Source organism: Cygnus atratus, chromosome 3 (genome assembly GCF_013377495.2).
Source record: "Cygnus atratus isolate AKBS03 ecotype Queensland, Australia chromosome 3, CAtr_DNAZoo_HiC_assembly, whole genome shotgun sequence".
NCBI classification, from domain to species: Eukaryota; Metazoa; Chordata; class Aves; order Anseriformes; family Anatidae; genus Cygnus; species Cygnus atratus.
The window spans coordinates 78,122,046-78,149,928 of NC_066364.1; the positions used below are offsets into that span (position 1 = coordinate 78,122,046).

A 27,883-nucleotide genomic window follows, 5' to 3' on the forward strand; every position below is an offset into this window, starting at 1 on the left:
ATTCTGAGACTATTACTTCTTGACCGAGTCCTCTCCAGCTCATTTTCAATTGAGTGCTACTGTACTTCATCTGCTTGCCTTTAATTCTTTGTCTCGATGCAGCTCTGTATGGAAAGAGAAGTCACTGAGGCCCAACGTAAAGATTCTAGTTTCTGCACCTGGACCAACACGTCCCTCAGAGTTTGAGAAGGCTCATAAGCCCTCTATGGCACAGAGGCTGCAGATAAAGTCTGCTAGTGCGATACCAAGACATTGTTCCTAGAGCATCTGGGTACAAAAAGGCAGACCTAACTCTGTATTACCATTTGAACGATGAGGTGAAACCTGGCCAGCACTGGTCATCATGACCCTATGGAGCAGAAGAGACTTAGATGAAAGTAGTGGCTAGGTGCAGGAAGAAATAAGGTTGTATGGGAAGATAGATGGAAGACCACCAGCACACTGAGGAACAAAGGTGTGCACACAAGACTTCTTCAGTGCAAACTCCGTTAGCATAAAAATTCTCTGGCCCCAGCTGCAAATAAATCATCCAGAAGAAGTCCAATACACATAGCTGGTGCAGATGGAGCTACTTTTTTTGCTGCAAGGCAACCAGATTTACTTCAGTGTAAACATATCAAGTATCTCATCATCTAACCTAATAAAAGGCAACAGATGATTCTTCATCTCTGCCTTGGGGAACAGGTCTACTAAGTGGAGTGGTGAATCAGATATGAAGAAAAGAGCCTGACAATGTCCATGAAGGCCCCTGAGACCAGCAGTACCAGCAGAGTGCATGCTCAGGGGGTACTTGTTAATACCCAGTTTTCTCCCAAAATTGCCATAGCCACTACAAATGCACCAGCCACTAACGTGAGTGCTGCAGAAGCCGGAGGGTTTTGCACTGCATGTGTAGGAGGGATGGGTATTTCGTTTGTTTCTTTATCCTGCAGAACAAGGGAAGCTTCTTGTTGGGGTTTGGAGTCTGTCACTGGGAGTGGTTAATACGAGGCGTGCACAGTAACTTATGGGAAGAAGGTTCCCCTAACCTGTCATTTCTTGTGTGGGTGTGTTTTGCCCTGCAGCAACCTTAACTGCTTTTTAACAGAATATTTTGGTGGGAATTGTTAGGAAAGCATTTCTCTAACTACCTGAGCCTCGCTGTGCTTTTTAGCCCTACCTATACCGCAGCATAAAATATAGCATAAAGTATTCTGTACATTGGGAATTCTCAAGACCTGATAGTCATCTCAGTGGTACCCAATTTAGATGGAATTATTTCTGATTTACATTGGCGTGAAAGAGGGTTTTCCATATGTAATGTAATATTTTACCTCTCTCAGATGTAGACACAAACACCATTCTCAGTCTCCTTCATATGGAGGCTTAACTGCAGATGGACCAGATTAGCTCTTTTGCGAAGAACCATTACCTCAAACCTCCAGCACTGGAGAGAACCAAGAGAATGAAGGAGAATATGTGTTTGGCACTGCTTATCTGAGGGGTACTGAGGATATTGAAAGGCATCTGAAGCTCCTCAAGATGGATAAGGCTCAGATCGGAGACTGTCGCATGATGCTGTGGGGACAGACAGGTTCTTTTAGGGTTGCTGGTTAGAATGGGGACTGGCCACAAGGCTATGGCTATAATTAGAGCTCTATTATCACAGAAAAAAATTAGCAAACAGCATAGCTTATTGTTATTGAGAACCTTTAGCAGGCAGGGTAACTTCTTATTACACAGAATTTTGGGTAAATTAGCATAGTTTCCTTATCTAGAATGTTTAGTCACCTAGGCTTTTCAATCACTGGGGCCCTCTGCAGTTTGGGTCAAATTCTTAATAATCAACACACGATACAATAATCATGATCTAGACTTGGCATACACCTAAAAGCACATCAGTCACTCAGTCCTCAGAGGAAGGTGATGACGGTGGAGGCATCCCCAGCCAGCAGGGGAAGACAGGTTTTGTCAGCCAGCAGCAGTTCTGGTCCAAGTCCCACACTGGACTTTCAGCTGCTTGATTTTTTGGGCAGTATCTGGTGTGCTGTTAGGCTTCCCTGTCCCATAACGCCTGTATCACATCCTGCTGACCTAGTGCCTGGGCTTTCACAAGGCTGGTGGGCAACCTTCCTTGTCACAATGCCGACAGGAGGCTTTCCTGTTCTACAACGGGTGTCTCCACATCCTGGTGACAACACGGGTGGGCAAATGTTCTTGTCACAATGCCAAAAAGGCAGGGAGAGAAAGGGAGTGGTCTATGTGATCACCATGCTAACAGATAACAGCTAGTCACCTCATAAAATCCTGTTGGTTATGCTAGCCATATTACTGAGCGTGAGGAACATGGGGTACCTAGGTCATAGACACCTATGTATATGCCAAATAGCATGCAAATTCTGCTGTGATGTGATTGGATTTGCCATTTTTGATGAGGACTGTACCTTCAGACTTTCTTGCTTAGGTGACCTCCATTTTGTGACTCCCAGAGCTGAAGGCAACTGTTTTGTTTTTCTTTTGTTTGCACTCTTACTCCATCAGCATCTTCTCCTAGACTACAACAAACCTGTGCTTTAGCCCACACATTTTTTGTGTCCTGTCACCGTGGTAGAAAAGCCCAGAGTCTCATCGAGTTGTCAATTCCCCTGCCTAACTGAAGCAGCTAGAGATGTGAAGGATCGTATCGCTTCAGTTGTAATTTGCAGGGAGCTCATGCACGAGAGGGGAATGGGAGAGATGGGGGAGAAAGGTTAGTCTCTGCACTTCACTTTTACTGCATTAAGGGTGTTGGTGTTGATGTAGATGCAGGATAAAGATAGTCTCACCTCGAATTCCTCCAAAGCAATTCTTTCATGTGGCTGCCTCAGTAGAATGAAATCTTTATGAAATCGCCAGCACACCCACCCAGACATAAGCCAGGCACTAACTGTTCATGTTTAGAAACAAACTTTCCCCATAGGTACATTATTCATAGCCCGTCACTTGCCAGTTTTCCCTTGGAAGACATAAACTAAACATTAGGATGAAAGGCAATGCACAGTCGGGTCTCTCTCTCTGTTTACCAGCTGGATGGTGCAGCAGACCTGTAGGTTCTCTCAGCCCTCTCTGTCACACACATCTACACGTCAGCTGCCTCTGCGGTGCATTCCCAAAATCTGCTGCTCCGCTCACAGGCTGCACGGTGCTCTATTAGCACTCGGCAGCGTCCTGCGGCTTCCAAGAGAATTCCCAAATCCAACCGAGTGAGAAGCATTTGCCGTTTTCAAACATTATTCCAGGAAAAGAGGAAATCATCCTCCCGATCCATCCTGCCAAAAGACTGCGGGCATCTCTGTTGCCTAAGAGACATAACAGGTTGTTGTTATAACAACTGCAGAGCAGCTGACCTCCCGCTTCCTTTCGTCAGCCAGCTGCAAACATCCTCGGTCATGTAACAGTCTCAGACCGAACATCTGACCCCAGTTTATGCAATTCCCCTGTGACAGTTTCGTAAGCTTTTTGTCACTTCACTTCACTCGATTGTTTGTCAAAAGCGCTCACGGTTGGATCGCCCAACGTGAATGTTTCAGTACGACAGAGAGCGTTATGGCTAAGCCCTCCATCTCCAAGGCAACCCCACAGCCTTGCTCTAAGGGTACACCATGTCACAAGCTAAAAACAAAAGGATATGTGGAGATAATTCCAGCTTGGACTGTCCGTAGTGTTACTGCTTTAGCAGTGACTTAAAGAGACATCCTCCGGCTGGTTATTTAAATGGAGGGGGGGGGCATCATGAAGACAGCATTTCTCTCTAAAGCTATGCAGACCCTCAGCTGGCTGTGTTTGCCCTGGACAGTGTCCAGCTGAGCTGGTATCAGATTCGGGCTTTCCTAGAGGAGGACAGATTCATTCTCCTTCAGTTTGGGCATCATTTCCAGGTGGCCTCTGCTGACAGTACTGCGGCAGAGCAAGCGCCTCACTGCAGGATATTGGGTGGCAGTGGTGGTAACGCAGCTCCCTGCCCAGAGCAGCACACCTCAGGGGTAAAGTGAATGAAGTTCCTGTTTTTTATTTTTTTATTTTATTTTTTTATTTTATTTTTTTCCCATATGAAATCTGTTATTGACCTTGGATGTGGAGCACAGCCATATGCAGCCCTTGTGCAACCTCTCAGTGTAACCCTAAGTGTCTGGGAAAACCTTGTTGGTTTGTTCTGAGGTTTTTCACTGTTTTTTTTTTTTTCTTTTCTTCTTCTCCTTTTTTTTTTTTCTTCCCTACCCTAACTCCTCACTCCTTTTTATCCCCTTATCATTTACTCCCCCAGCACGTCGCTCCGGGGCAGGCCGCGCCGCGCCCTGAGGGCACCCCGGGCACTTTTGCTGCCTCAGGAGTTCCCCCCCGCCTCCCACGGCACTACAACTCCCATCATGCCCCGGGAGCATTTCCATCAGGCACTGGCGGGGACGCCTCTCCGCGGGGCCTTCGGGGCGGCGCGGCGGGGTCCTCGCGGGGCGTTAGGGCGGGTGGCCGGGGGACGCGGCCTGCGCGGCGGGAGCGGGATGAGCGGCAAGGAGGGTAACGGGTTACTTTGTGTAACTTTTGAGTGGCTTCCTCTTGGTTTCCTTTTAAGGAAACGAGGAGAACTCCACGTATTCAAAACGGTGTGGTGGTATGCAGGAGTTGGCCAAATTTTGGCCTCTGCTGGGAGCACAGGTTACAGCTGTCACTGTTACAACGAGGGAGGGAGGGAGGGTTAAAATGTGAAGGAATGACCGAAGGAGGAAACAGCACAAAGTGCCTGTCGGTAGTAAAGGGCAATCCCCTAGAGGTGGGTTCTGAGTGAGGGGGAGCATGTAAGGCCAGTCAAAGGGAACAGCTGTAGCAGGGCGGAAAGAGAAGAAACTTCTAAGTGGGCGGAGTGTAAGGACCTAAAATGCTACACCACAGGAGATAAAAGCCTGGATATCTGGATAATGGTAGTCTACTTCATATATTCCTTAAGTACTTTGCTGCTTATTGAGGACCATTAACAGAAATTACAGTCAGTTATTGTACAATAAATTACTGCTACCTATAGTGATTTTAATGATTTCTGTTCAGTATCTAAAATACCTTTTTTTTTTAAAAAAAAAAAAAGGTGTGTAATCCTGTAGGCAAGAATTAAATTAATAAATTAATAATCCTGTTCACGCAAGAATTTCCGTACAGTTGTTCCCTTACAGAAAGGAAACATAAAAGGCCATGAATGCCATATGAAGAAAGGAGTTGGGATCCTAGTGTGCTCATCCATTGAAATTGGTAGGAGCTTTCCTAGTTTTCACTAGGAATGTGGTGGAACAAGTAGCATGATAATGTGAAGATGACATCGGCTGGCGATAGGGGTTACCTCATTCTATCTGTAAAATAGGGATAGAATCATCGATGTTCTGAGGTTATTTATGTTCTGCCAAAACTATTTTAATTCTTTTTTTTCTTCTGTTAATAGGATCGGGTGGGTTCAGAAAACGAAAGCATGACAATTTCCCACATGGTCAAAGAAAGGAGGAAAAAGAGAATGTTAATCCGTCTTCGCCTTTGATGACATCTTTTAAATGTAAGTAAGAATTTGGAAAGCCAGTTAATGTGTGTTGTGGAGTTTGCTAGGAATTGCCTATTTAGTGTTGGAATAAGCTAACTTTCTTGGTGGGGGGGGTGGAGATTTGAAACTAGTTGGACTCCTGCTTCATTCACTTAGAGCTTGGTCTTTTGGTTTCTATGCAATTAAGTCTCAAGAGCAGGATCTGGCATGGCTGCACCTGACTCACGACTTGCTCCCTTTTTCATCTTACCTCCTGTTCCCGCTGCACACCCTGCTTGTGCGGAACCTGATGCTAAGTAAACTGCAGAAGTGTTCAGGCAGACAAAAGGTGCCCAGGCACTTTGGCAGAGAAATGTAAGACCCGCACAGGTGCGAAATCTCAGCCATAGTGACAAGAGGATGTGGCTGCCTGTGGGGAGGCCAAGAAGGCTCTTAACTGTTGCCTCTAGCTCTGGTGAACAGGTGGCTAAGCTGTCAAATGTGAATCTGGATGCGTTGTTCTGTGAGTTGTGAGCTGTTTATACATGCACTTTTTAAGAATGTCAGTTTAACAAAATAAGGTAGATCTTTATGTAGACGCTTATTTCACTTTGAGTGCCTTTTTAAAACTAGCTTATATTTCAGTTTCTTTAAATAAGCAAGTGTAAACTTCCCTCAAACCAAATTGTTTTCAGAGGATTTAAATCAGATTTAATTTTCTGTAAATTTAGTTTAACTTTCTCATTAAACAAGCCCTGGCAAGGGAAAAGTGGGCTTTAGAAATGAGAAGCCTCAACAGATGAAGGAAGGAGATGTAACACAGGGAACAGATTAAATCCCAGTGCAGAATTTTCCTTGTCTCCCCTATTTTCTTTTATGATGCTAAGGAGGGTGAAGAAGTAAGAGCTGGGTGACTGTTATAGATGGTCCCTTCAACACCATGTAATTTCCTTGCTGTCTCTAAACAGATCTTTCTTATTTTTTTTCCCTGTATAGGTCAGCGTGGTGGATGATAAACTTTGATTGAATTTTTATCTTGAATAACATACATACATTTGCACTCTAAATTGAGTACAGTGCTTTCAACTTTAATTTTTCACCCTCACATTTATCAGTTTTTTCTTGAAGTTGCTATTAATTTGAATTCAAAACAACCCTGATTTTCCTCCTCTCCCGTGAGATCCTGTCAGTGGTGTTTGGTTTATTTCACAATAGAGTAAGGGACGCAGTTTATCCTGACTTTTCAAAGATCTGCTTTCTTCTTCTAGTGCTTATAAGCCCTGTAGTGGTGGAGTATTTCTTCTTGATGATAATTCAGTGGTGGACTTAACTCTCAGAATTTGGTGGAGACACACCAATCAGGCATGTGAAAGATTTAAAGATCAGTAGGAACATTTATGGTTTCTCCTAGTGTTCCAGAGGAAGATGGGGGAGAGAAACAAACAACAACAAAAAAAGAGAATCCAGTTTTTTGTCAAGGCAATGAGAAGTACAGGTTTTCAGCTTCATCTAAACTTGCTTGTCTGTGAACTGCTACATTTTTCTAAAGGATAGTCACTTGTTAGACCCCTTAAAAAAAAAGTAACCTCAGTGTATTTTCTACCATCTTCTTGCACAGACACTTTAACACCTCAGACAGTTATGCAGGATATGTTTAAATTCTTTTAAGTATCTATTAACAGTTTATTTAGCAGAAAAATAGCCTATAAAATGTTAATGTAATATGTGAAACATAACCATTCATAGTTTTCACTAAGAAAAGTAGATATGCATGCTCTCTTTCCTCTTTGTCTTCATTCTAGTTAGGCAGAGAGAATTTACAGCATTAAGTTAGAAATCTTATTTTAGATAATCTTGCTTTGCTACTTCTAGTTCTTAAAGATGTTAAAATACTTGGCTTTTGGCCAGGTCTAGTTTTGATATAAAACAGAACCTTTTGTTTTTACTATTCTGTGCATTTTTTACAGTGTATGCGCTTTTGTGTGCGTGTTCTTGGTTTTTAGAAAATGAGTCTTGTTTACTAATGATTTTTTTTTCTGAATTTTCTTCCTATATTTGGGTGAATATCTAAGTCAGTTTTCTCAACAGCACTATTGCAAAATAGATGTTACTAGCTAAAACAAGCGTTTTAACTTACAATGCTTTGGGCTGCTTAAAGCATCATCACAGTTGGTGTGTATTTAAACCTGACTTATTAAACAGAAGTAGTATTACTGATGAATTTTGCTATTCAAAACTGAAGTTTGATAGCCATGTATTTGTCAAAAGGTACGGGTCCATCACTCAAGAGACTTTGAAGAGCCAGAAATCAGAGCTAGGTTGCTGCGTGCTTGTGAGCATTCTGTTCGGCACATTCCTGCATGATGGGACTTGCTGTGTTCTGTTCAGAAATGATTTTGTGCCTTTGCTGTGTGGTGAGCCGCGCGAGACGTGCAGGCAGCTGTCGCACAGCAGCTCCGGCAGGCAGGGGGCAATGGTGGTCTCCACAGCACCGCCCGTGCTCGGAAGAGGCACCCCAGAGAAAAGGCTGGTGGGGCTGAGGCCCACAGCAGTTACTGTGGCACAGGATCTCTGCTTTTGCCCTACACTGCATGCTGTGCTAACCTAACCGTGCTTGTTTCTGTAATCATTGACTCTGCAGCATTTCAGCTGGAGCTTGACACCAGGCATGATAAATACGAACGGCTTGTGAAGCTCAGTCGTGATATAACTATTGAAAGCAAAAGAACGATATTTCTGCTCCACAGGTTTACCAGGTGAGTCACGCTGAGAGCGAAGGTGTTCACAGAAACCTAGAAGCTGCCTTGTAGTGTTCTCTGTATTTGTGATGAATAGCTGCAGCGTTTCCTTGAGAAAGACTTAATTAATTTCCCATAAACATCCTTTAGGGTGGATATGAGGTAATGAACACGCACTTCATCTAGAGAATTAATAGATGCTGCTTCAGGTTTTGTAGTTAGTTTTACTGAAGTATTAAACAGGATCAAAGTAGCAGAGTGTAGCAGCAGATGAGAGCTTTCCAGCTTCCAGCAAGCTGGGAGAAAAGAGCGTGCACCCTCCCTTCAGGTTAGTTGCCTCTGCTGCTACTTCCCTGTTTTGGTTTTTGCAACCCCAGCCTAGGTCATCAATGCAAAGGGGAGGCAGCCTGGGTTGTTTACTTCACTGGATTCTGCAACCTAAGAGGCTCGTGTGTGAGGTTTTGAGCTTCTATATATTTTGTGTCCTCGTGAACCTTCGAGCAATTGTTGAAAGCCACTGAGAAAATAGAAAACAGGAAAATGTGAAGCTCTGCATAGCCTGTTGTATAGAATGTTTACTTGTCCTACGTGTAACTGCTATCACAGATCTCCCTGTTCCTTCTCCTGGATTTTTTTTTCTTTCTTACCAGCACACTTCTGCTGTAGTAGCAGCTATTTATAGGTTGTGTAGTAGTAACAGTTATAAATAGGGATTAGGAAGTTGCTCCCTTTTTAACTTGGTCTTCTGCGAAGAGTTATTATGATAATTCTAGTAACTGCTACAGCCTTGATTGTAAATAGCCCCAGTGCAGGGGCCAGGTATGCTGGGAACTGGTACAAAAAGAACAACAAAATTCCCCTTTACTCTGAATTTTAGATACCTGTTTAAGATGTTTGTGTTTTGAGGAGAGTGGAAGCTTCCCATGCTGTTATTTTTATTTCCCACTCCTTTGCTTTTAGCCATTAATGTGGCTTTACTTTCAGAAATCTGTTTGCTTTTAAACGTTTCCTTGAAACCAGTCTATATGTAGTCCCCAAATAGACTGCGAAACTAATAAACCACATAGATTATTTGGGGTTTGGGGAGAGGTGATTTAAAAGGAAATCAGATAAACTAAACTTACATGCCAAGTATATGCTGTTTGTAAATCAGATATTTCAGTTGTTTCATAATAATGTAGGTCATAATTACTTTCTAAAACTTCATATGTATGTCACGTGTGCTCTGTAATATATTACAAAATGCTGATCTTTTTTAGAAAGGTTAATGAACTTCTGCAAATGCTGCTCATTTTCTGGAAAACTTTTCTGAAGCCTTTGCAAGTGTTTCTTATCGTTCTCTCTTCAGCAAGTGTTACAGTTATTATCTGGAATGAATATTATGCTACCGGAACTAGGTTTGGCTGGTCAATTATTTTCACAGTAATGATCTGCAAAATCTTTCTTTTGGAATCTACAATAGGTGTTAAACTGTTTCTTATTCCACTTCATTTTTTTTCTTGAAGTCATTGAATATGTATTAGTAAATGAAAATCTGTAACTTCTTTTTAACTGTTTGGTCATATTCTGAAAGCTGCTCTTTCAGTTTCTGCTTTATGATTGCAGTGCTCCCAATGGGGAAGAAATACTAAATGAATCTGAAGTCAAGTTAGATGCTGTCAGACGAAAGATTAAGCAGGTTGCACAAGAACTGATTGGAGAAGACATGTATCAGTTCCACAGAGCTATATCTCCAGGTAAATCATTTTAAAATAGGGAAAGTATTGTATTTTGTGCTGAACTCAGTTTTTTACCTAACAGCGGTTGCTCTTCATGCAGCAGGTTTGAATTTAGCACGTATCTATAGTTACAAATTAGGACTCAGATTCATCTTTGCAGTTAGCTCTGGTACTGGGGAGGCTATTGTCCTACAGTCCTGTTAGTGTTGTGGTTAAACAGGAATTCGTTCCAACTGGAAAACTTTGGACCTTGACCTAAACCAAAGCTGGGAGCAGTTCTAACAAATGTACTGGCTGCTCCTCGGTGAGGAGTATGTGCAACATGCTCATTTACCTGAGCTGAAAAGGTTATACCTTGGAGGGGGTGGGGTGTGCGTGTGTGTGACCAACCTGTGAAATTACTCCATTGTGAATTGATAAAGTCAATAACTAAAAATCCCTAACTAGCGTTTTTTCTTCTGAAGACTTGGAATGCGCTTCTGTCAAGGTGCTACAAGCATTAAATCAGTTTATGCTGTCTTTACTAACGTCCTTGAGATATTAAGTATCAGTGCTTTCATCACTTTTGCTGACAAATGAGGGTTCTTTGCTACTGAATCTGATTCTTACCTAAAATTCTTTTGCCTTGTTTGTGGCAACATATGAGTAAAATCTGTAACTGCTTCTTTGATGTCTTGGTCACACTATAAAACTGTCTTGCATTTACCTATCTTATTTTAGATATACTGGAATCCTGCATATTTTTTCCTGTTCAGGCAAGGCTTCTTCAGTTGAGGAGAACTGAAGATTTGCCCCGATTTAATTGTTTAAAAATAATTTACTTCTATAATCCAGAGGAAATACATCTATGGACGGAAGTATTTTACAAGACAAATACTGCACAAGTTAACTTTTACTTATCTATGTGAACTTAAATTTGTGTAAGAATGAGTCAGCTCTTAAGTGAACATTCAGTTTGGCAGTTCTGAAACTGAATGAGTTTGCCGTGCTAGTTTTCTATGACTCTAATTCAATTCCACAGCCACTTGTGGTGCATTGGGTTGTTCGGATTAAATATGAGTAGTTACTCTTAAAAGAGCCGCTTACAGCCTGTGTGAATCTTGCTGCTATTTATTGCTTAGTACTGTAATGAGGCAATGAAAAGGAAGAGATGATTCAAAACTCTGACAGTACAAGTGACCTCAAAGGGTTAATAATGCTAGTGCAAGTGCTTGGATTTTCATTTTAAGTTCTGTTTATAAAAGCTGAGAATCCTTTCATTCGGTTTTATGAACACATTTTTTTTGAAATCTTTAAGACCTATAAACTTTGTCTGAAAAACAAGTAAAGATCGCAGCCCCGTGACTCACATAGTATTCTTGGCTATCTGTATAATGGCAGCATTTGAGGTGTGCTGCCTCACAAATCTTTGTGAGACCTCACAGTACAAGCTATCAGCCTTGCCATGTGGGCAGAATTATTACAGGGTAACCAGTTACCATGCTCAGTTGCTTCACGAGAGTTTTATTTTCTTAGGATGGGGCTTTCTGTGGGTAAATTCAGAGATACACCTACCTCTATTTTTACTGAGGGGAAGCTTTCCTGGAATTAGCTGGAATTAATCTCAGCGTAGTAGGGTATGCCTAAAGAGCAGACACAGAAACTTTTCCTTTGTTAACTTATACGTGTACCCATGTCCTATAATGTAAGGGAACAAACCTTACATGAGGTTTCTACTTCCAGATTTCTCCTCTGATTGAAAACAAAATTGGTTTTAGTTATTAAAAAATACATCCTTGCCAACCTGAAAAGTTAGTTTTATATGAAAGGTATGTAAACTTAAGCCACAAGTAACAACTTGGAGAAAAAAAAGAAATTAACAAGAAATTTCTGTTCCAGTTTGCTTTGTTTGGTAAATACTCATATACAGTTAGCTACACTAATTTTCCTTCATAATTGATTTCTGACTTACATAGACATATCTGTTAATATCAAAATAGAATGGAATAAGTTCTTCACAAAACAACTGAAAATATTCTATCAGACACAAATCAGCATTTCTAAAACTCTTCACCAATGTTTTAAATATGAGCTCTTAATATGTCTCTTAAAATGATAAAGATATATCTGACTACTGTAGAATGGGCCAAATTATGATAGATCTCTAGTAGAGGACGTTAGCAGCCTGCTGTATGTGTATAATGTCTCAGTGCCTCCATGGCTGCAAAGCTTTTATATGTTCAGTGCAACCCCAACGCTTGCATATGACTTGTAGAGGAGTGAGATTGTCATTGGATTAAAGAATTTTCTTTTTACGGTCTTAAGACCTCTACAGATAATGAATCTGACTGAGTTCTCTAGGTTTAAAAAAAAAGGGGGGGGGAAGGAAAAGAGGTGTTTGTATACTAAATAACCAGGTGGAGTAGAAGTAGGCTTTGCTGTCCATCTCTTCTTTTGATTAGGTGTGCAAACAAATGCCTGAACTTCACAATTTTGTGGTCTGATATAAAAATCATAAATACGCAGCCCTGCATTGCCTTTCTCCAGCCACTGTAGGTTGTTATTGATTGGAGTGAGATTGCTTGGAGTTAGAAATGGAAATAGCTGTACTTTCACCTTTCTCCTCTGTTCAGGTAACATGAGTCAGTGGCCAGTCTGTGGAATCTCCTCAGATGTATAATACTGCCTGGCTCAGAGGTCTCCCAGTTGTTTCTGCAATTAGGTGGTTCTTGCTTCATTAAGACTATATAAAATCTGACTGAAATATAGTGGCCTTCATTCAATTTCTGTAAGTCATCCACAGTGTCTCCTTAATTTCTAGCTCTCCTACATGATGATCCAGTGTGAGGTATGATATGCTGGCTGGTGTCCATCATGCATGCTTTATAAGGGAGCATGTTAAAATATGTGTGTGTGCCTCTGAGAAGACAGGGAATGCTTTTAGGCATCGTATAAATGAGCTCATGTGTATGACAGGTATGCAATGCAATCTTTTAGCCTGAGCTTTGCTCTCACCTTGTTTGTTGAATCCTCCACTCTTCAGTTAGTTGTATGGCAGGAAAAAAAAAAGGAACGTGCAGGCTTAAAGACTTGTAGATCTTGACAGAGCTGATGCTAGGATCAAGGAGGTGACAGAGATGTGAAGACGCTTGCTGTCAGGATTATGAAGCTGAGATAGAAAACCTAGAGACATGACGAATGAAGGGACAGTTAGATAAAGAAAAACAGTGAGAGGGAATGCTTAATCCCCATGCCCCCTGCTGTTTGTGAAGAACTGTAACTGGGAGGGAAAACAATGAAAAGAATTAAGAATGCTGCTTTTGGTTTTGTTTTTAAGTCTAATGTTTTAATTGTTGCTTTGCTTTTTTCGCAGTGGAAACAGTTTGCATGCCTTTCTGAATACAAAGCTAGGAAAGGTGCTAGATCTTTTGTCTTCATGCATTTCCTAGAGCTGTAAATCTTGGCTTTCACCTAGTTTTCTATTCTGATTTTGTGTTTTAAAGAAATTCTGGAGAACTAGTTAAAAGTTAAACTGTTTTTTCTTCAAAAAAAGAATAAAGAAACGCCTACGTCCCATATCTCAAAAGCAGCATGTCCAATTAACCTCAAACTTCCTAAAAATATTCTCCTTTGTCTTGAAACCAAACATGAAACATCCTCCTGTTCCCCACCCTACATCTCTCAGAAAGAGTAAAAGGGATCAAAACTGGGCTTATAATGGAAACTGCTGTAGCAGCCTTAACTGGGGAGTCATAACTGTCTGCATAATAAAGCTGCCTAATACATATTTTATTCGGTATAATAACTGTTAGCCTATAAATAGAACAGTACTATGAGTATAATGCTTGGGAATATTGTTTGCCACTTGTAATTGTTGAATGCTTTTTTTGGGGTTACTCCAAGCAGTTGTTCTTTTGACTTGAAGATAAAACAATTCTGGCAGAGCACTAAAGGAGTTCCATGCTTTCCCTCATTAAGAATAGTGCTAATGGCACGCAGGACGTTTCCCCAAAGGACACTTGCATGAGCTCAAACACTGAGTATAGCACTAATTGAACAACAACAAAAACTGATGACTGTTTTCTACACGTTTCTTAACAGTACAGATTGTCCCAGGGGATGATTAAACAAGCAAACAAAGAGATACTGAAATAATGAAGTCTTTTTTTAATGTGGAGCTCTTCATTTGTTCTGGTAGAAACGTTCGGCTTTGTTGATATTTTTAAAGCTTTACTATTTGTAATATAGAATTCCTGCTCCTTTGCCCCACTTCGCAGTGTATACCTTATATATCCTGTGAGGAAACGTGTACTGTTGCTTTAAAATTCTTGTGAGGTGCTGTGCAAGAGAAGGGCTGAGAATGTTTTTTATGAATTTATGAAGCGAAGGGAGGAAACTTTTCAGGATTATATATATATAAACTCTAAAATATTCACGTAAAATATCAGTCGTAGACAGGAAAAAAAAAGTATAAGCCTTAAAGACAAGAAAGAGTATGCCCTCTTGCATTTTAGGGTTTATGCAACTATTCTAAGTACGATCGAAATTTGTTCTGTACAAATGCAAAGCTTGCCTAAAGCAGAGGGGAGCCAAGAGTTGTGTGATAGGTTGGTGTGTGGGGTCGACTGGGGCATCTTTCTAATGTGGTTTGTTAAACAAAGTCTCTAGCTGAAGCTTTACTCATTTTTTTGTCCCATAACAATATAGGACAGTGTGTGTGAGAATAATAAGGCTGCTGAGGTGTTAAACTGTTTTCTGTATGGCAATTTGACTGAGAAAGCTCTTAGGAGTGATAGTTTAAGCTGCACGTTGCTGTTTATACAATGAGATCATTAGATTCTGCTAGGAGCAAGCATAGGTGTGGTGTTATCTTCACAGCTGGAAGCAATGCATAAAACCTGGTTTGGAATGAGGAACCCATATTTCTTTTGGGGCTTCCTCACTAAGGCAGGGTAGGGTGGTGATAACGTGTAACGAGAACATTGCCAGCCGACCTCGCTGTTTGCTGTGTGTCTGTGCTAGCAGGAATGGTGAATGGGGTGGTTTGCACAGAGCAGCTCATTAGCTCTTTATCATGTCTGCACTTGCTCCGAATAGGATTAGATGATGAGGCTGTAAAATGTCAGCACCTTGTCAAAGCTATTGCTCCGTGACTGCTTCTGCCCATGATGGTGCGGGAAATTCTGTGTAAAAGTTCAGCATTGACGCGGTCTACTTCATAATTTATCTTGTGCAGGCAGTATTGGTGTTCTGAGAGAATGATACAGTGTCACTTATTTTTGTCTTCTGTCTTGTCCCATCTAGAGTCACTTCAGGAGTCTAATCATACAGCGACAAATTGCGTTGTTGGATTGGACAAAGTCGGTTTAGTCTGCATGGATGAAACGGAAATACTTTAGTTGTGCTAGAGGACCATATTTTAATTTCATTATGCAGTACTGCCAGACATGATGCTGTAAGAAATAATATGGAGATGGGCGAGGTCTGTCCAAGTAGGCCAGATTTAGATGTCCTAATCACTTGTTTAAGTACTATTGTTCTTTTGGTATTGTAAAAAGGATTATGGTTAGAGCACAAACTAAACGAACTATCCACGTAATTATTTTTGTGTTACCTGGTCTTTTGTTCTTGAGCTATGCTAGCTACCTTTTTCTATATATGTATTTCTAAAATAAAACCAATGTTAAGAACAATTCTGCATATCAGAAACAGTAGAAGACTTTCTTGCTCTTAAACTTTAAAAACTGTGGTAAAATAGGTGACGTACAAAGGAAAAGCTTTTTACTGCATGAAGAAGGGTGTCGTGGGTTGGAAGTGTCTCACCCAGGAAAAAAACTTAAATACACCTAAAACATGAAAGGAAAGCTATCCATGAAGGAAGCAATCAGCTTTCTGCAAGATGGTGGGAAAACATAATAACACAGGAACAGGATGTAGCTGAAGAATTAAAGTTCATCTCTTTGCTGTTGTGGGTGAGAGGTAAAATGCCAGAAATGGAAACAAAGTTTCCTGATTATACTGAAAAATTAATGGAATTTGCAGTGAAGAAGCCAATATTTATCACATAATTTTGTTAATTCCTCTGTTTGCTTGCTTTCTTTATCCATTTCTCTGATGTTCTTGAGCTGCCAAGTGTGCCAACAAACTGTCAAACTGATTTTCTTCACCCTGCAAGTTGCTTATTTGAAATATCTTCAGATTGTTGCATTTTACTGCCCTTTGTTTATTTCTGTCTCATGCCTTCTTTCTAGGTTCTTCCAAGGAAAGTAAACACTCAGCAATTGCAGAGCCTCTGACTTTTTATGTTCTGCTGCAGGATTTGTATGTCTGTTCACAGAAACTTAAACCTGGGAAAATGAATGTGGGTTGAGACACGACCGAACACAGCGTGCTCTGTGTGAGCACTGATCATTAGCTGGTCCCTGAAGGAGCTGTTGGGTTCAGCATAATCCTTAAATTCAGCAGTGGTCATTGAGGGCAGCATAAGAGCAGCTATATACAATCTCCTAAAGTTGTGTGCTGTAGATTGGGTCAGATTGTCATTTTCTAGTTCTAACATAAGATCTAACTGTCCTGAAGTTCTGCAGCACTATTACAGGAAATACTGCTGTTGTTTACATGACAGTCTGAAACCAGTGACATTGTCCTCTAATTTAGTTTCATAGTTAGCAAATGGAGGAGTCCTTGCGCTCTGACTCAGGAGTTTTTTTAGACCCTCCAGCTGTTAACATCAGTCACTCACAGACCAGAGCTCTCCAGCCTCTACAGGAACTGAGTGCTGGTGGAGAATTAGAGAAGATTAGAAAAAAATGTATGCTCTTTTTTATGTTTAAAACCACACAGGAGAATGCGTCATAGGGAAGCTCCATGACAGGAAACGGCTAGTAGAGCACATCATGCTTAGGTTTTTGTTTTACAGTCACATGGTGAGAAATAGGGGTTGATGGGTCATGATGTGCCTTTTTTGTCATCTCTACTGATCTGTATTTATGACAATATGTGGCTACCATTAGTACTTCTGATCGGGTTAGGTTAGTCGGGACTTTCACACAGAAGAAGCCTCAACTTGAGGAGGACTTTTCACTGGGTTTGAACTGAGAAAGCTGTGTTGTGTTAGGTGCTCTTCTTTGATCATCGAGCATACTGGCTGACTCAGAGCTTCCTTTCTTTGGTATATGAACAGTTGCCCTCAAGGCTGTTACTGGTGTAAAATTTGCCATCTAACTGAATGACTTGAAAACTGGATATCAGTTCTCAGAGGAACTGGAGGTAGTCAAAGATCAGTAAGACTACTTGTCACAGGAATTTATATATGTTTAAGAACTCATGTAGAGCATTGGCTCATCTCCAGAATTTTTCACTTTTTCTTTTTTTTGAAAAAACAAACCAACCAAAAAAACCCTCAAGAACAAAACATTCTGTTAAAAAGTAACCATGGTACATCCCTTGGTTCTTCAAGTAGAATCAAAATAAAAGGTTGTGAACTTTTCATCCACAATGAGTCATCTACAAGAAAACTAGCATTTATCGTATGTACACATGTTTCTAATAACAATAACAAAAAAGACTCAAATTGTTCTCTGCAATGAGAGAATAAAATATTCTCTGCAGGGTATTTGTGCCTGTTTGAGAAATGATTTAACTCTCAGAGGCACCCGTGCCTATTTAACAGTGAGCCTGTATTTGTTTATTCAGTTACTGGGAAAAAAGATGAATCTTGGGTTTTCCTTTTACCTGACTTTGGTGTGTATTCGACTTTAAGCAAAGTACAAACAGCCCTAACACTGAAGCATCTGAAATGCAACACTTCAATGCATGCGGATAGAAGGGAACAGAGCCTCAGGGTGGTTATGGATGTGTCAAGTAGCAACTGACTAATCAATAAAACATTGGGCTTAGTGAGAGAAATTTGCATCAATTTAGTTATTGATTTAAAAGTAAACCAGTTTAGACAGATCACTGCCAGATTTAATATACATTCTTATTTTAGTTACATTCTATCCTTAATCAATTTAAGGTAGCACAAAATATATTTCTCTGTCAAACTTCCCCATCTCTGTTTGCACTGATTGCCAAAGTGATTTCAAAACTGAATTGTTACAATGGAGCAGTTTGTTTATGCCAATATGGTTTTAACTGTGTTTTTCTCTTTCCCAGATCCTTTTAAAATTCAAGGACTGTGCATAGGTCTACCTGTCATAGTGACTCAGGTTTTGAAGTATTACTCAGTGAATAGAAATAGCAGAGTTGTTATTCAAATTTGTAACCTTTTATGGACATTTGCTCTTGTGCTTTTATTTGTATTTGCCAGTTATTCCCATTGTATAAAATCTGTTCCTGAGTGGAATTAAAATTCTTCTAAGCCTTTTTCACAACAGAATGTCTATGTCGTGAGTCTCTCAGAGGATAACTGGCTTCATACTCTTTCTGTATGCTGTTATAAAATTAACCTTTGACTTCACACTCACGATCAACTAAGCAGCTGTTGGATTGTTTCACAGCCGCAGTTTTAGTTTAATTACTTCAGTTTTTACCACTTGTATGTGGAAAGAGAACTGTGAATCTGGGAATTGTTGCCAAAGCTGCAGACAAATTAAAATGACTGAGGTGTTAATTGTCAGTTTCATCTTAATAGGGTGCTAACTTTAAAGCATAATGATTTAATTCATATATTAATACTTTAAAATTTATTGCTTGTACTTATTTCAGTTGATATACTTGGTTAAGTAATTACTTATTTTACCAGTTCTCCTATTCATTGATCAACAGGCTTGTAGCAGTGGGTTCTTTAAATCTACCATATTCCCCATGGTCTGCAGAGTTGAGTAATAAAAGCTTTCAGTTTAACTTTTTTTTCTCAGTTTGGGATTTCCACAAGAATGACTCCTTTTTTCCTTTTTTTTCCCTTTCCTTTTTAAGAGAGGGTAACCTAGCAGCTTAAACGTGATAAGGTAGAGTTGTGACTGTTCTGATTTTGGAATGAATTTGCAATTGGGTAATTTCATGTGACTCGTAAATAATGTACCTCACCCATCATATTGTGATACCAGAAGAAAATAGTTGTAACTAACTATATATTTTCCTACCGTCTTTCTGGTGGCTGCTTTTGGCCTGTGATTCGTGATTTGTGCATGGTTTAGTGGAGGAGCAGGGGAAGGTAACACAGGCTGTCATGTACTTGTTTCCTATCCCTCAACAGAGACTGCAAGTTTGGGTAAAAATAAGTAGAGAAAGAGGAAGGCAAAGGGTTGAAGGGAGAGAAGGAGAATAGCTTAAGAAATACAGAGACAAAGGTCATTCAGGAAGCTAACAGTGTTGACATTGTTGACTTCAAGAACTGAGAGGCATGAAATCCATTTTAACCCACTTTTAACTGTTGAACTGATGTTTAAATGAGAATCACCGGAAGGTTGAGGTTGGAAGGGACCTCCAGAGATCATCTAGTCCAACCCCCCTGCTCAAGCAGGGTCGCCTAGAGCATGTTACACAGGATGGCATCCTAGCGGGTTTTGAATATGTCCAAAGAAGGAGACTCTACAACCTCTCTGGGCAGCCTGTTCCAGTGTTCTGTCACTTGAACTCAAAAGAAGTTCTTCCTCATATGGCGATGAAACCTTCTGTGGTTCAATTTATGCCCATTACCCCTTGTCCTGTCGCTGGCCACCACTGAGAAGAGTTTGGCCCCATCCACTTCACATTGTCCCCTCAGGTATTTTGATTAGTCTTTCCTCATAGGACAGATGCTCCAATCCCTCAATCATCTCGAGGAAGAAACGAGTAAATCAAATGTTAGGAGGAAACTCTCACCTCTTGTTTGATCTGTCGTTCAAAGTTAAAATTTCAGTGCATACAGGCATATATATCTCAGGTAGAATTAGATTCCCTTACCTGACTCCTCCAGTTAAGGAATTCTTTACCCATTTTTAAAGTAGAGCTATCTTTTCCTACCCCTTACACATTAATTTGACTCTTGCATTGAGTGCTCCAATGACTTAGGTTTTTGAAAGAATCCTGATTTCTTGCTAGTACAATACTGAGTTTCTTAGAGAAACTGTTTAACTAATATTTCCCAGAGTTTGTATATGCAGAGAAGAGTAAATATCTTTGATATCAAATGATTCAGATAGAAAAAAAAATTGCACAAATTTTCAGGCACAAAATCTCCTCCATTATAGATAGGTGCTCAGAGGATATGTCAATGTAACGTCACAATTCTTACGTAGAAAATACATTTTGAAAATATGGAAGAGATACTGTGTGTCTGTAGCTTATCACTAGTACAAGCTGTTTGTGTAAATGTAGTAAAATAATAAAATATTTAAGTGCTACCTTACATTTATAATATTAAGAAATGCTAGTGGAAATAATACAACACTTTTAATTGGGATTTTTTCTGTGCATGCTAGAAAAAATTGCATAAAAGTAGCCTTACAAGTTATTCTATTACTGGCAACTCAATCTGTAAAGAAGCCAACTTTGGAATAAATCCAAAATGAGCACAAGGGGAAGGTATTGTTGGATGGTGTAGTGGAATGGGATGGGGTTTTTCACCTTGGGGATTATTTGCTGAAATTAGCGGATGTCCTTCCGTTAAGCTAAAACATACCATGTTTAAACATCCTTCTACCTGCACATGAAAACACCTTATTTCAAGGTCTGGGGTCATTAGGAAGTTATGTTGTAGCTATGTCTGGAAGAAGGGCTTAAAATACTAATATTTTGTTCAGGGAAGCTGTTACCAGTCTGTTTGTAATGGTAACAATGTCAAATATAGTTTTGTAAGGCTTGCTTATAAATCCTGGGAGGGAGATAGAGCTGCTAATTGTGAAAGGTGAAAGCAAATGACAAACCATAATGCGTGCGTAGCTTCTGTGTGGTGGCCTTAAACAGGAGTGAGGAGAATAATGGATCAAGGCAGATTGGATGGGAAGAGAGAAAGCAAAAAATGTGGGTATATGTATGTCTATATAAATACATAAGAAATGGAATGAAAAGGAGGAGCCAAACACCCTGGGAAAAGACTAAATATGTGTGGAGGAGTTAAAGTGGAGTGAGTGAAAGATGGGAGTTAACATTGCTCGAGGACGTATATCGAAAAGTTTGAGAGCTGATTTGATCTCATTGAGAACTTGGGTAAATGCAAAGTTGATTCTTCATAGCTGATAATCATCTCCACGCGTGGCAGAGAGATTCTCACAGATGTTGTCATGTTAAGTGCTGCAGTGTCTGGTAGCTTATAGTTTATCCGCAGGAAAAGCCAAAATGTCATAATGAATTACTGGTTGTGTTATATCAGCAGGGTAAGTCGGGAGAAGAATGGGTGATGAATCTACCTCTCTGCAACTTCTGTAGTTATTAATCTTAGAAAAATTGATACTGAATAGCTTTTCTCCAGTATTCTTCTATGAATTGTGGCCGGAGTGCTTTACCTGAATTCAGCTGCATTTATTTGCTCTTACAGCTCCATGTGTACAACAAATGGTTGTAGTAGGATGTTTTCATTTGGGAACAGCAGTGTTGAGTGTGGCTCTGGTTGGTTGTTCTGCTTTTCCCACTGCTGCTGTATAGAAGCATAAGGGGTGTATACTGAATTGCATCCACTCACCTTGCAAATACATATTTAAAAAGAGAAAATGCAGGTCATTCAACATACCTTTGTGATTGTAATGTGAAAGGCCTACAATCCCATTTTCCCTGGAGGTCTCCTCCAGTTTTCCTGGGCATTTCCACTTTCCTCTTTTATTCAAATTGCTGTTCCTTTCTTTTTGATTTAGACTTTTTCTTTAATCCCAATGAAGAATAAATTATCTGCTTCCTGCTTATTTCCATAGGCTGAGATCCTGGCCCAGTAGTGGTCAGTTGGGCTTTTTATTGTTATTCTAATGGAACCAGGATTCTGCTTCTGGTACCCTTGGGTGCCTCCAAATTTTCTCACTTTACATACTGGCAAAGCTACTGTCTAAGCCTAGCCTTCTTGTAGCATGATACAGCAGTGTCACCTCTCTGCTTCTCTCAAAGCGAAACTATCCCCTTAAAATTGTTCAGAATTGTTCTTCTGCTAAGATCTGTCACGTTACAGTCTGTTCCTTTAACTTCCTCTTTTGGCTCTCTCTCTGTCCCTAGGTCAGATACACATGTATTGTTTTTGTCTTCAAAACTTTTTAGCTTCATCCTGCCATGGCTGTTTGCTCCAGGTTCATTTCTGCTTTTTTTTCCACCAGCAGTGCCAACATCAATTTTCTGCCCATGAACTTTTCCCGCATGCTTCTCCCAAACCTGCCCTGTGCACAGAAGGAAAAAAGGACACAACCTGTGAAATCACTGTCTGAACATTCAAGCTCTTTTATAGATCTCACCTGTGCTATAATGCATACTGAAAATCACCATCTGTCAAGTAGGTAGTGAGAGGCAGGTGTGACAGGTGGCTGCAGATGGCATATAAAGCTGGTACAAGCTATATTTGTTATCCTATCTTTTATTTCCTTGCCAGTACACCTTTTGTTCCTCCTGCATGCCTTATTTTTAGAGTGTAAGTTCTTTTGGACAGAGCTGTTACTCATCTTGCTGAACACCACAGCCTTGTCTGCTGTTTTTTTTTCTTTTTTCTGGTCTGGAGTTATTTGTAACAACCTATGCTTCATCCTGAACGTGAATTTCACCTATCATATACGTTTTAAGGAGCTTATTCGCTAATTCCTACAAAACAACTGGGAAATTAATTTTAAAACAAGTATTTACTGTTGCTAATAACATGAATTAAAGGAAAATTTTCTTTGTGTTTTTTTGTAAATCAGCTGCCTTGCCTTTGACTTACTTGCAGTCTCTCTGCACTGTGTCCTGTGTCTGTGACCTTGTGAAACAGTAATTTGCACTTTCCATCATAAAAATGCTGTATTTTACAGGCTTCGCTATGGGGAGCTGCTGTTCAGTATGTTTCTGAGAGTAACATGATGCTTTGTACTGATATTACAGAAGGATCTAGATGAAAAGTTTGCTTGGAGTAAAAACTTGAAGATGTTTATCTGCTCTGTTTTTGGTCTGATGTTTGTACTTCAAAAGTGTGCTATGTTAAATAATGATTCATGTTATTTCTGGAGTGTGTTCTCTTTCTGCTAGTAACCTTTAAATAGTGTTAATTAAAAGATTTCTGAAACAAATGAAGGATGGATCATTGCTGTAAAGTTTGAATTGTTAGCTTAATTATGCTGTTTTTGCAGGACTTCAAGAGTATGTTGAGGCAGCTTCATTTCAGTATTTTATTAAAACACGATCTTTAATTAGTGTTGAGGAGATCAATAAACAACTAATATTTACAGCGGAAGACAGGGAAGAAACAACAAACACGGTAAAAGTTTTTCTTTTCTCACGTGACAAATATCTTTCAGAAATGGTTAATGTGATGACTAGGCTCAGCCACATTTTTGGCATCTGATTAAATAAGGCCAGTGACTGGAACGGTGTTAGATACACGTGAGGGCTTTGACTCACGTATTCAAACCTTTTTTAGTTTAGTAGTAAACTAAATCAGTGGGATACAAGTTTATTCATTTCACATCCCCTTTATTTAGGGCAAATTGAACACCTGGTAGGGAGAACCATCCAGGATAGCAAAATACTAGGAAACTAGTATAGAAGAGGGATTTTTAATGGCCAAACACAGGGCTTTTCCTTCTTCATTCTCTTAGTAAGATATTTGCAAATAGGCCAGGCTTTTAGCTTATGTTCTCTTGTTCTTAGCAGTAGTGGTACAGTTATTTTCACAAATTGTGAAGTTGTTAACTTCCGCGCACACACTGCAGACCAGATGGCTGAATTTGAGTGGATGTTAAACTGTGGGAGCAAAGGAATAGAAACAGAAATAGAAATCTCCCATCCACCACTATTTTGGAAATAAAAAGTATTGGAAACTTGGAAAGCAAACTTGTCACTTTGTGATGACTTTTCTTCATGAAATATTTATTTAGATACTTTAATGAATTCGGTTGATATGAAATAGATCTGAGAGAACTATACCTATCAGCTTCTTCTAGAAAATGTTTTGAAATTCAAGATGCTATTACAAAATGATATGACTTGTTTTTGTAACACAGACTCTCTTTTTGATTCTTGATTGCTTTGGTAGCTTTGGACTATTCAATGAAAATTTAAATCTATTAGGCTGAGATCCGAGCAAAAAAAAAAAAAAAGCAAATGCAAATAAACATAGGTACAAAGATGCATTTACTCTGCAAATAAAGATGGTAGAAGCATGGCGCATTTATCATGCTTGTCAGAATGGAAAACACATCTCAGATGGAAAGGATGCTTTCATACCTTACAGCATACTGGAGGGAGATTAGTAAATGATACTTCTAAAATCAGACTGTCAAGTGCCACGCAATTTCAGTCTCCAGAATGTTTGTAATTACCATTGCTTTACAGTTGCATTAGATAAACTAGTGTATATTTGAACCATTTTACACTGCTTTTTGCCTACTTGTCTTTACTGGACTTTGTTCTGATCTCTCCTCAGACTTCCAATTCCCAGGATAAGCAACCACACACTTGGAGCCTGAAGGTAACACCTGTAGATTACCTGCTGGGAGTGGCTGATCTAACTGGAGAGCTGATGCGGCTGTGCATCAGCAGTGTCGGAAATGGTGACATTGACACACCTTTTGAACTGAGCCAGTTCTTACGTCAGATCTATGATGGTTTTACTTTCATTGGCAACACTGGACCTTATGAAGTATCGAAGAAGCTGTATACCTTGAAACAGAGTCTGGCAAAGGTAGAGAATGCCTGCTACACGTTAAAAGTACGGGGATCTGAAATCCCAAAGCACATGCTGGCTGATGTGTTCTCCTCCAAAGCAGAATTGATTGACCAAGAGGAAGGTCTTTCTTAAAATAAGGAGACTGTCACAGCCCGGAAGGGGAGAGGACTTGCATAGAGAAAGCTTATTAGTTATGGTTTGCGGATTTTTGACTCCCAAAGCTTTCTAGTTAGAGACATTTTAATTTTATCTATGAGAAGATCGTTTGCAATAGTAATTTGTAACCAAAAATACTTTTTATGATGTGCAAGAGAACAAATGTTTGACTTTGTCCTCTCAGCATGGAATTTCCTGTATTGCTCCATTGTATCTCCTCTCAGAATGACCAAATGTTCCACAGTGGTCTGCACCAATGGCTATCAGTTGTGTGAGTCACCTCAAACTGGTGTGGTCACTACAATAAGTTTCCAGCAACCACAGCAGTGAAAAAAAAAAATGGTTAGGTACTGTTTTTTCAGCATTATCCATAGGTTTCTGCTGAGCCCTGTTTTCTGAGTATTTGGTTTCTATCCCCAAATAATATCTAAAACAACACACCTATGTATGTGTAAGTTCATCCCTTGACTTGAAGCTGAGGTGGTGTCACAGGTGCCATGTAACTTAAGTTTTCTCTGATTAATGCTTTTAAGCATGAAACTGAAGCTAAGTCAACTTTTCACTAGTTGGTAATGAAGCTAATTACACCAGGTAAATATTACCTTGCACTCATTATTCTGGGGCTCTGTTTAAATTGAGCTCTCTTTAAGTTACGCAGGTTCTTTAGATGTTTTGATATGAACTAGAAAATCCATTAAAAATTGTGGAATTTATTTATTTACATTTTCTGTAACACCTTCTAATGCAGAATCTGCAATCTTTGTAGACAAAAGCAGAATACCTGCCAAGTATGCTTAACGTGCATAATCTGGTGTTAGGGCAAGCACTTCTTGGTCAAAACAAGTGTGGTGTTGGAAGTCTGTTCTCCGTTGTTTGTGCTGCCCTGAGGACCTCCAGTGGGGCTGAACTGGTATAAATGAACAAGGGCTAGCCAAGCTTTAAATATCTGTTAGCAGGAACTATATCATGTGCATGTTCCTATGGAAAGGAAATTGCAAACAGAAATAAGGCAGACATTCTGACTTCCACATTTATCTTTGAGGTGGGTATGTCACTATTGGCAAAAAATCAGGGCTTTCTGCCGGTGTCTGAAGTTATGGAAGTCTGATAATGTACGTTATGCTAAAGGAAAGCAGATAAAACAACATGATCTTTAGACTCCAGGAAATAGGCCTCCCAACTGCAATTGAAAATACTGTATGTTTTTTATTTCCACTTCCATATGCTGTGATACTGCCAATATTTTTCCCATGAGCGTGTCCTGAGTAGCTTGGATCATCTGATATATGGACAGAAATGGGTAAATACATTTGTCACATTTTTCCATTGTTTCCATATAAAGCAATATGTGGTGGGTTTAAAAAGGAGAGTTTTTTTCCTATTGTTTATTACTTTTTTTTACAATAAATTCTGAAAAGCAGTCACTGCCTGTGTGTTGGTTCTTTTGCCTGTCAGTCCTAGTAGTAAATAAATGTGCGAGTTTCCCACTGATGCGCTTTCTAATCACAAATAACTTTTCTCTTTTTCACTAATTTTATTCAGTGAAGTCTAAAAAGTAGCTAGGTTTGAAACTGTGTAATCCTCTTGCATTTTATTTAATTTTTCTTTCTCTTTTTTAAATTCAAGGGATTCAAATGACAAAAGTTTATCACTGGAATAATCTGCAATGGTACCCACGTTCTTCCCCTTGTTTTTCCTCTCTTTTTTTTCCTGATGGGACGAGGGGAAAGAAAGGAGAGGGATACCTATTGATAAGGAATGCTTTTTTTTTTTTGAATGCATTAGTATTTCAGTTGAAGCAGGTAAGAGAATAGTACTGTCTTTTAGCGCAGCTAGATTTGCTTCAAGTAATTGCATATTAGGATGATGTGTGTGAAGTGAAAGCCTATAGTTATTAGAGGTATTGTGTGATATTAAACAGTCCTAGCAGCTGTTAGGTAGAAATTGAACATTTTCATGGCACAGTTTGAAAAGGGATGGGATGAGTGACATTCTAGAGCCTCTGTAGCCATGAAATGAGCCACTGCTTTAGTCAAATAACTATTGCTTTTGTATAGTCGTTCATTATTTTAAAAAGATGTGAAAAGTATTTTTTTTCTAGCAGACTTTTAAGTAGGGGTTCCTTCAGAAATTCCATTTTGATTCTAACGATTCTGAAATCTAAATTTTCTGTATGCCCAGAACAAACTTTTTAATGGCAGACATGATTTCTAAACTTCTTCAGGCTGCCTGTTTGTAATCAAAAGCTGTGAATAATTTCTAATAGGGAGCAAAGTGTATGTGTGGTGTATTAGAACACCAGCACAGATGGGAAATAGGTAATGGCCTGCAAACCTCCTGCTCAAGGAAATATTTTCCCCCCCCAAACAATTACACTATAGCTATTTGAAAAATGACAGACATTTATCAGCAAAACAGGCTGCTAAACAAGCAATGGCAATTTTCCCATTTCTTATCCCATTACTCTGTGGAGCTATTGATATACTTGGTCTAGGGCCAGAACAAGGCTATGTCATAGCAGATGTTTCACGAGGGCAGCTCTGCGTGCTAAAAATCATCTGCTTTTTTAAAGCCTCCTTTCTCAGAAATGATTTTTCTTTGTGGGTTGACTTTTGTCCTGGCTATTAATTTGCAGTGAGGAAAATCAGCCCAACCACATTTAGCTTTCCAGAACTGCCAGTGAAGTTATGTAAGAGAAACTTCCTGTTGACAGGACACGTGTGTCTATGTAGTCCTACTTGCTTGGGTTTTCAGTGAGTTTATCCAAAATCAAAAAAATTAGACTAGACCCTCTGTAATATATAACATGTTAGGTGCCTTATGGATTTCTCTGGACCAGATTCCGGCACTGCCCTCAAAGAGTTTCTAATTTAAGAGCAGACGAAGGAGTAGCCAAGACAAACAAAAGGCAGATGGTAGAGGGAGATGAAGAGAAATGGGGAGGATGGGATTTTTACCAGAAGACTGTGTGGGATAGCAGCTTGGTTTACCACTTCCCATTCTGGAAAGGGAACTTTTCAAA

At 39.7% G+C, this 27,883-nt stretch overlaps 1 protein-coding gene across 1 annotated transcript; it reads left to right on the forward strand.

Moving 5' to 3' along the window:
* The first annotated feature begins 4,414 nt into the window (after positions 1–4,414).
* On the forward strand, positions 4,415–26,278 carry TSNAX (translin associated factor X). The gene is made up of 6 exons (XM_035560705.2): positions 4,415–4,533; positions 5,444–5,551; positions 8,157–8,271; positions 9,859–9,989; positions 23,168–23,295; positions 24,463–26,278. The coding sequence occupies exons 1-6, from the start codon at positions 4,518–4,520 to the stop codon at positions 24,835–24,837; spliced, it is 873 nt and encodes a 290-aa protein (XP_035416598.1). The 5' UTR covers positions 4,415–4,517; the 3' UTR covers positions 24,838–26,278.
* Positions 26,279–27,883: the final 1,605 nt, after the last annotated feature.

What these genes read in the sequence shown, in the direction of transcription:
- TSNAX (XM_035560705.2), top strand. An exon ending in CTGCTCCACAGGTTTACCAG is followed by an intron (nt 8,272 to 9,858) that starts GTGAGTCACGCT and finishes TTATGATTGCAG; the next exon opens with TGCTCCCAATGGGGAAGAAA. An exon ending in GGGAAGAAACAACAAACACG is followed by an intron (nt 23,296 to 24,462) that starts GTAAAAGTTTTT and finishes ATCTCTCCTCAG; the next exon opens with ACTTCCAATTCCCAGGATAA.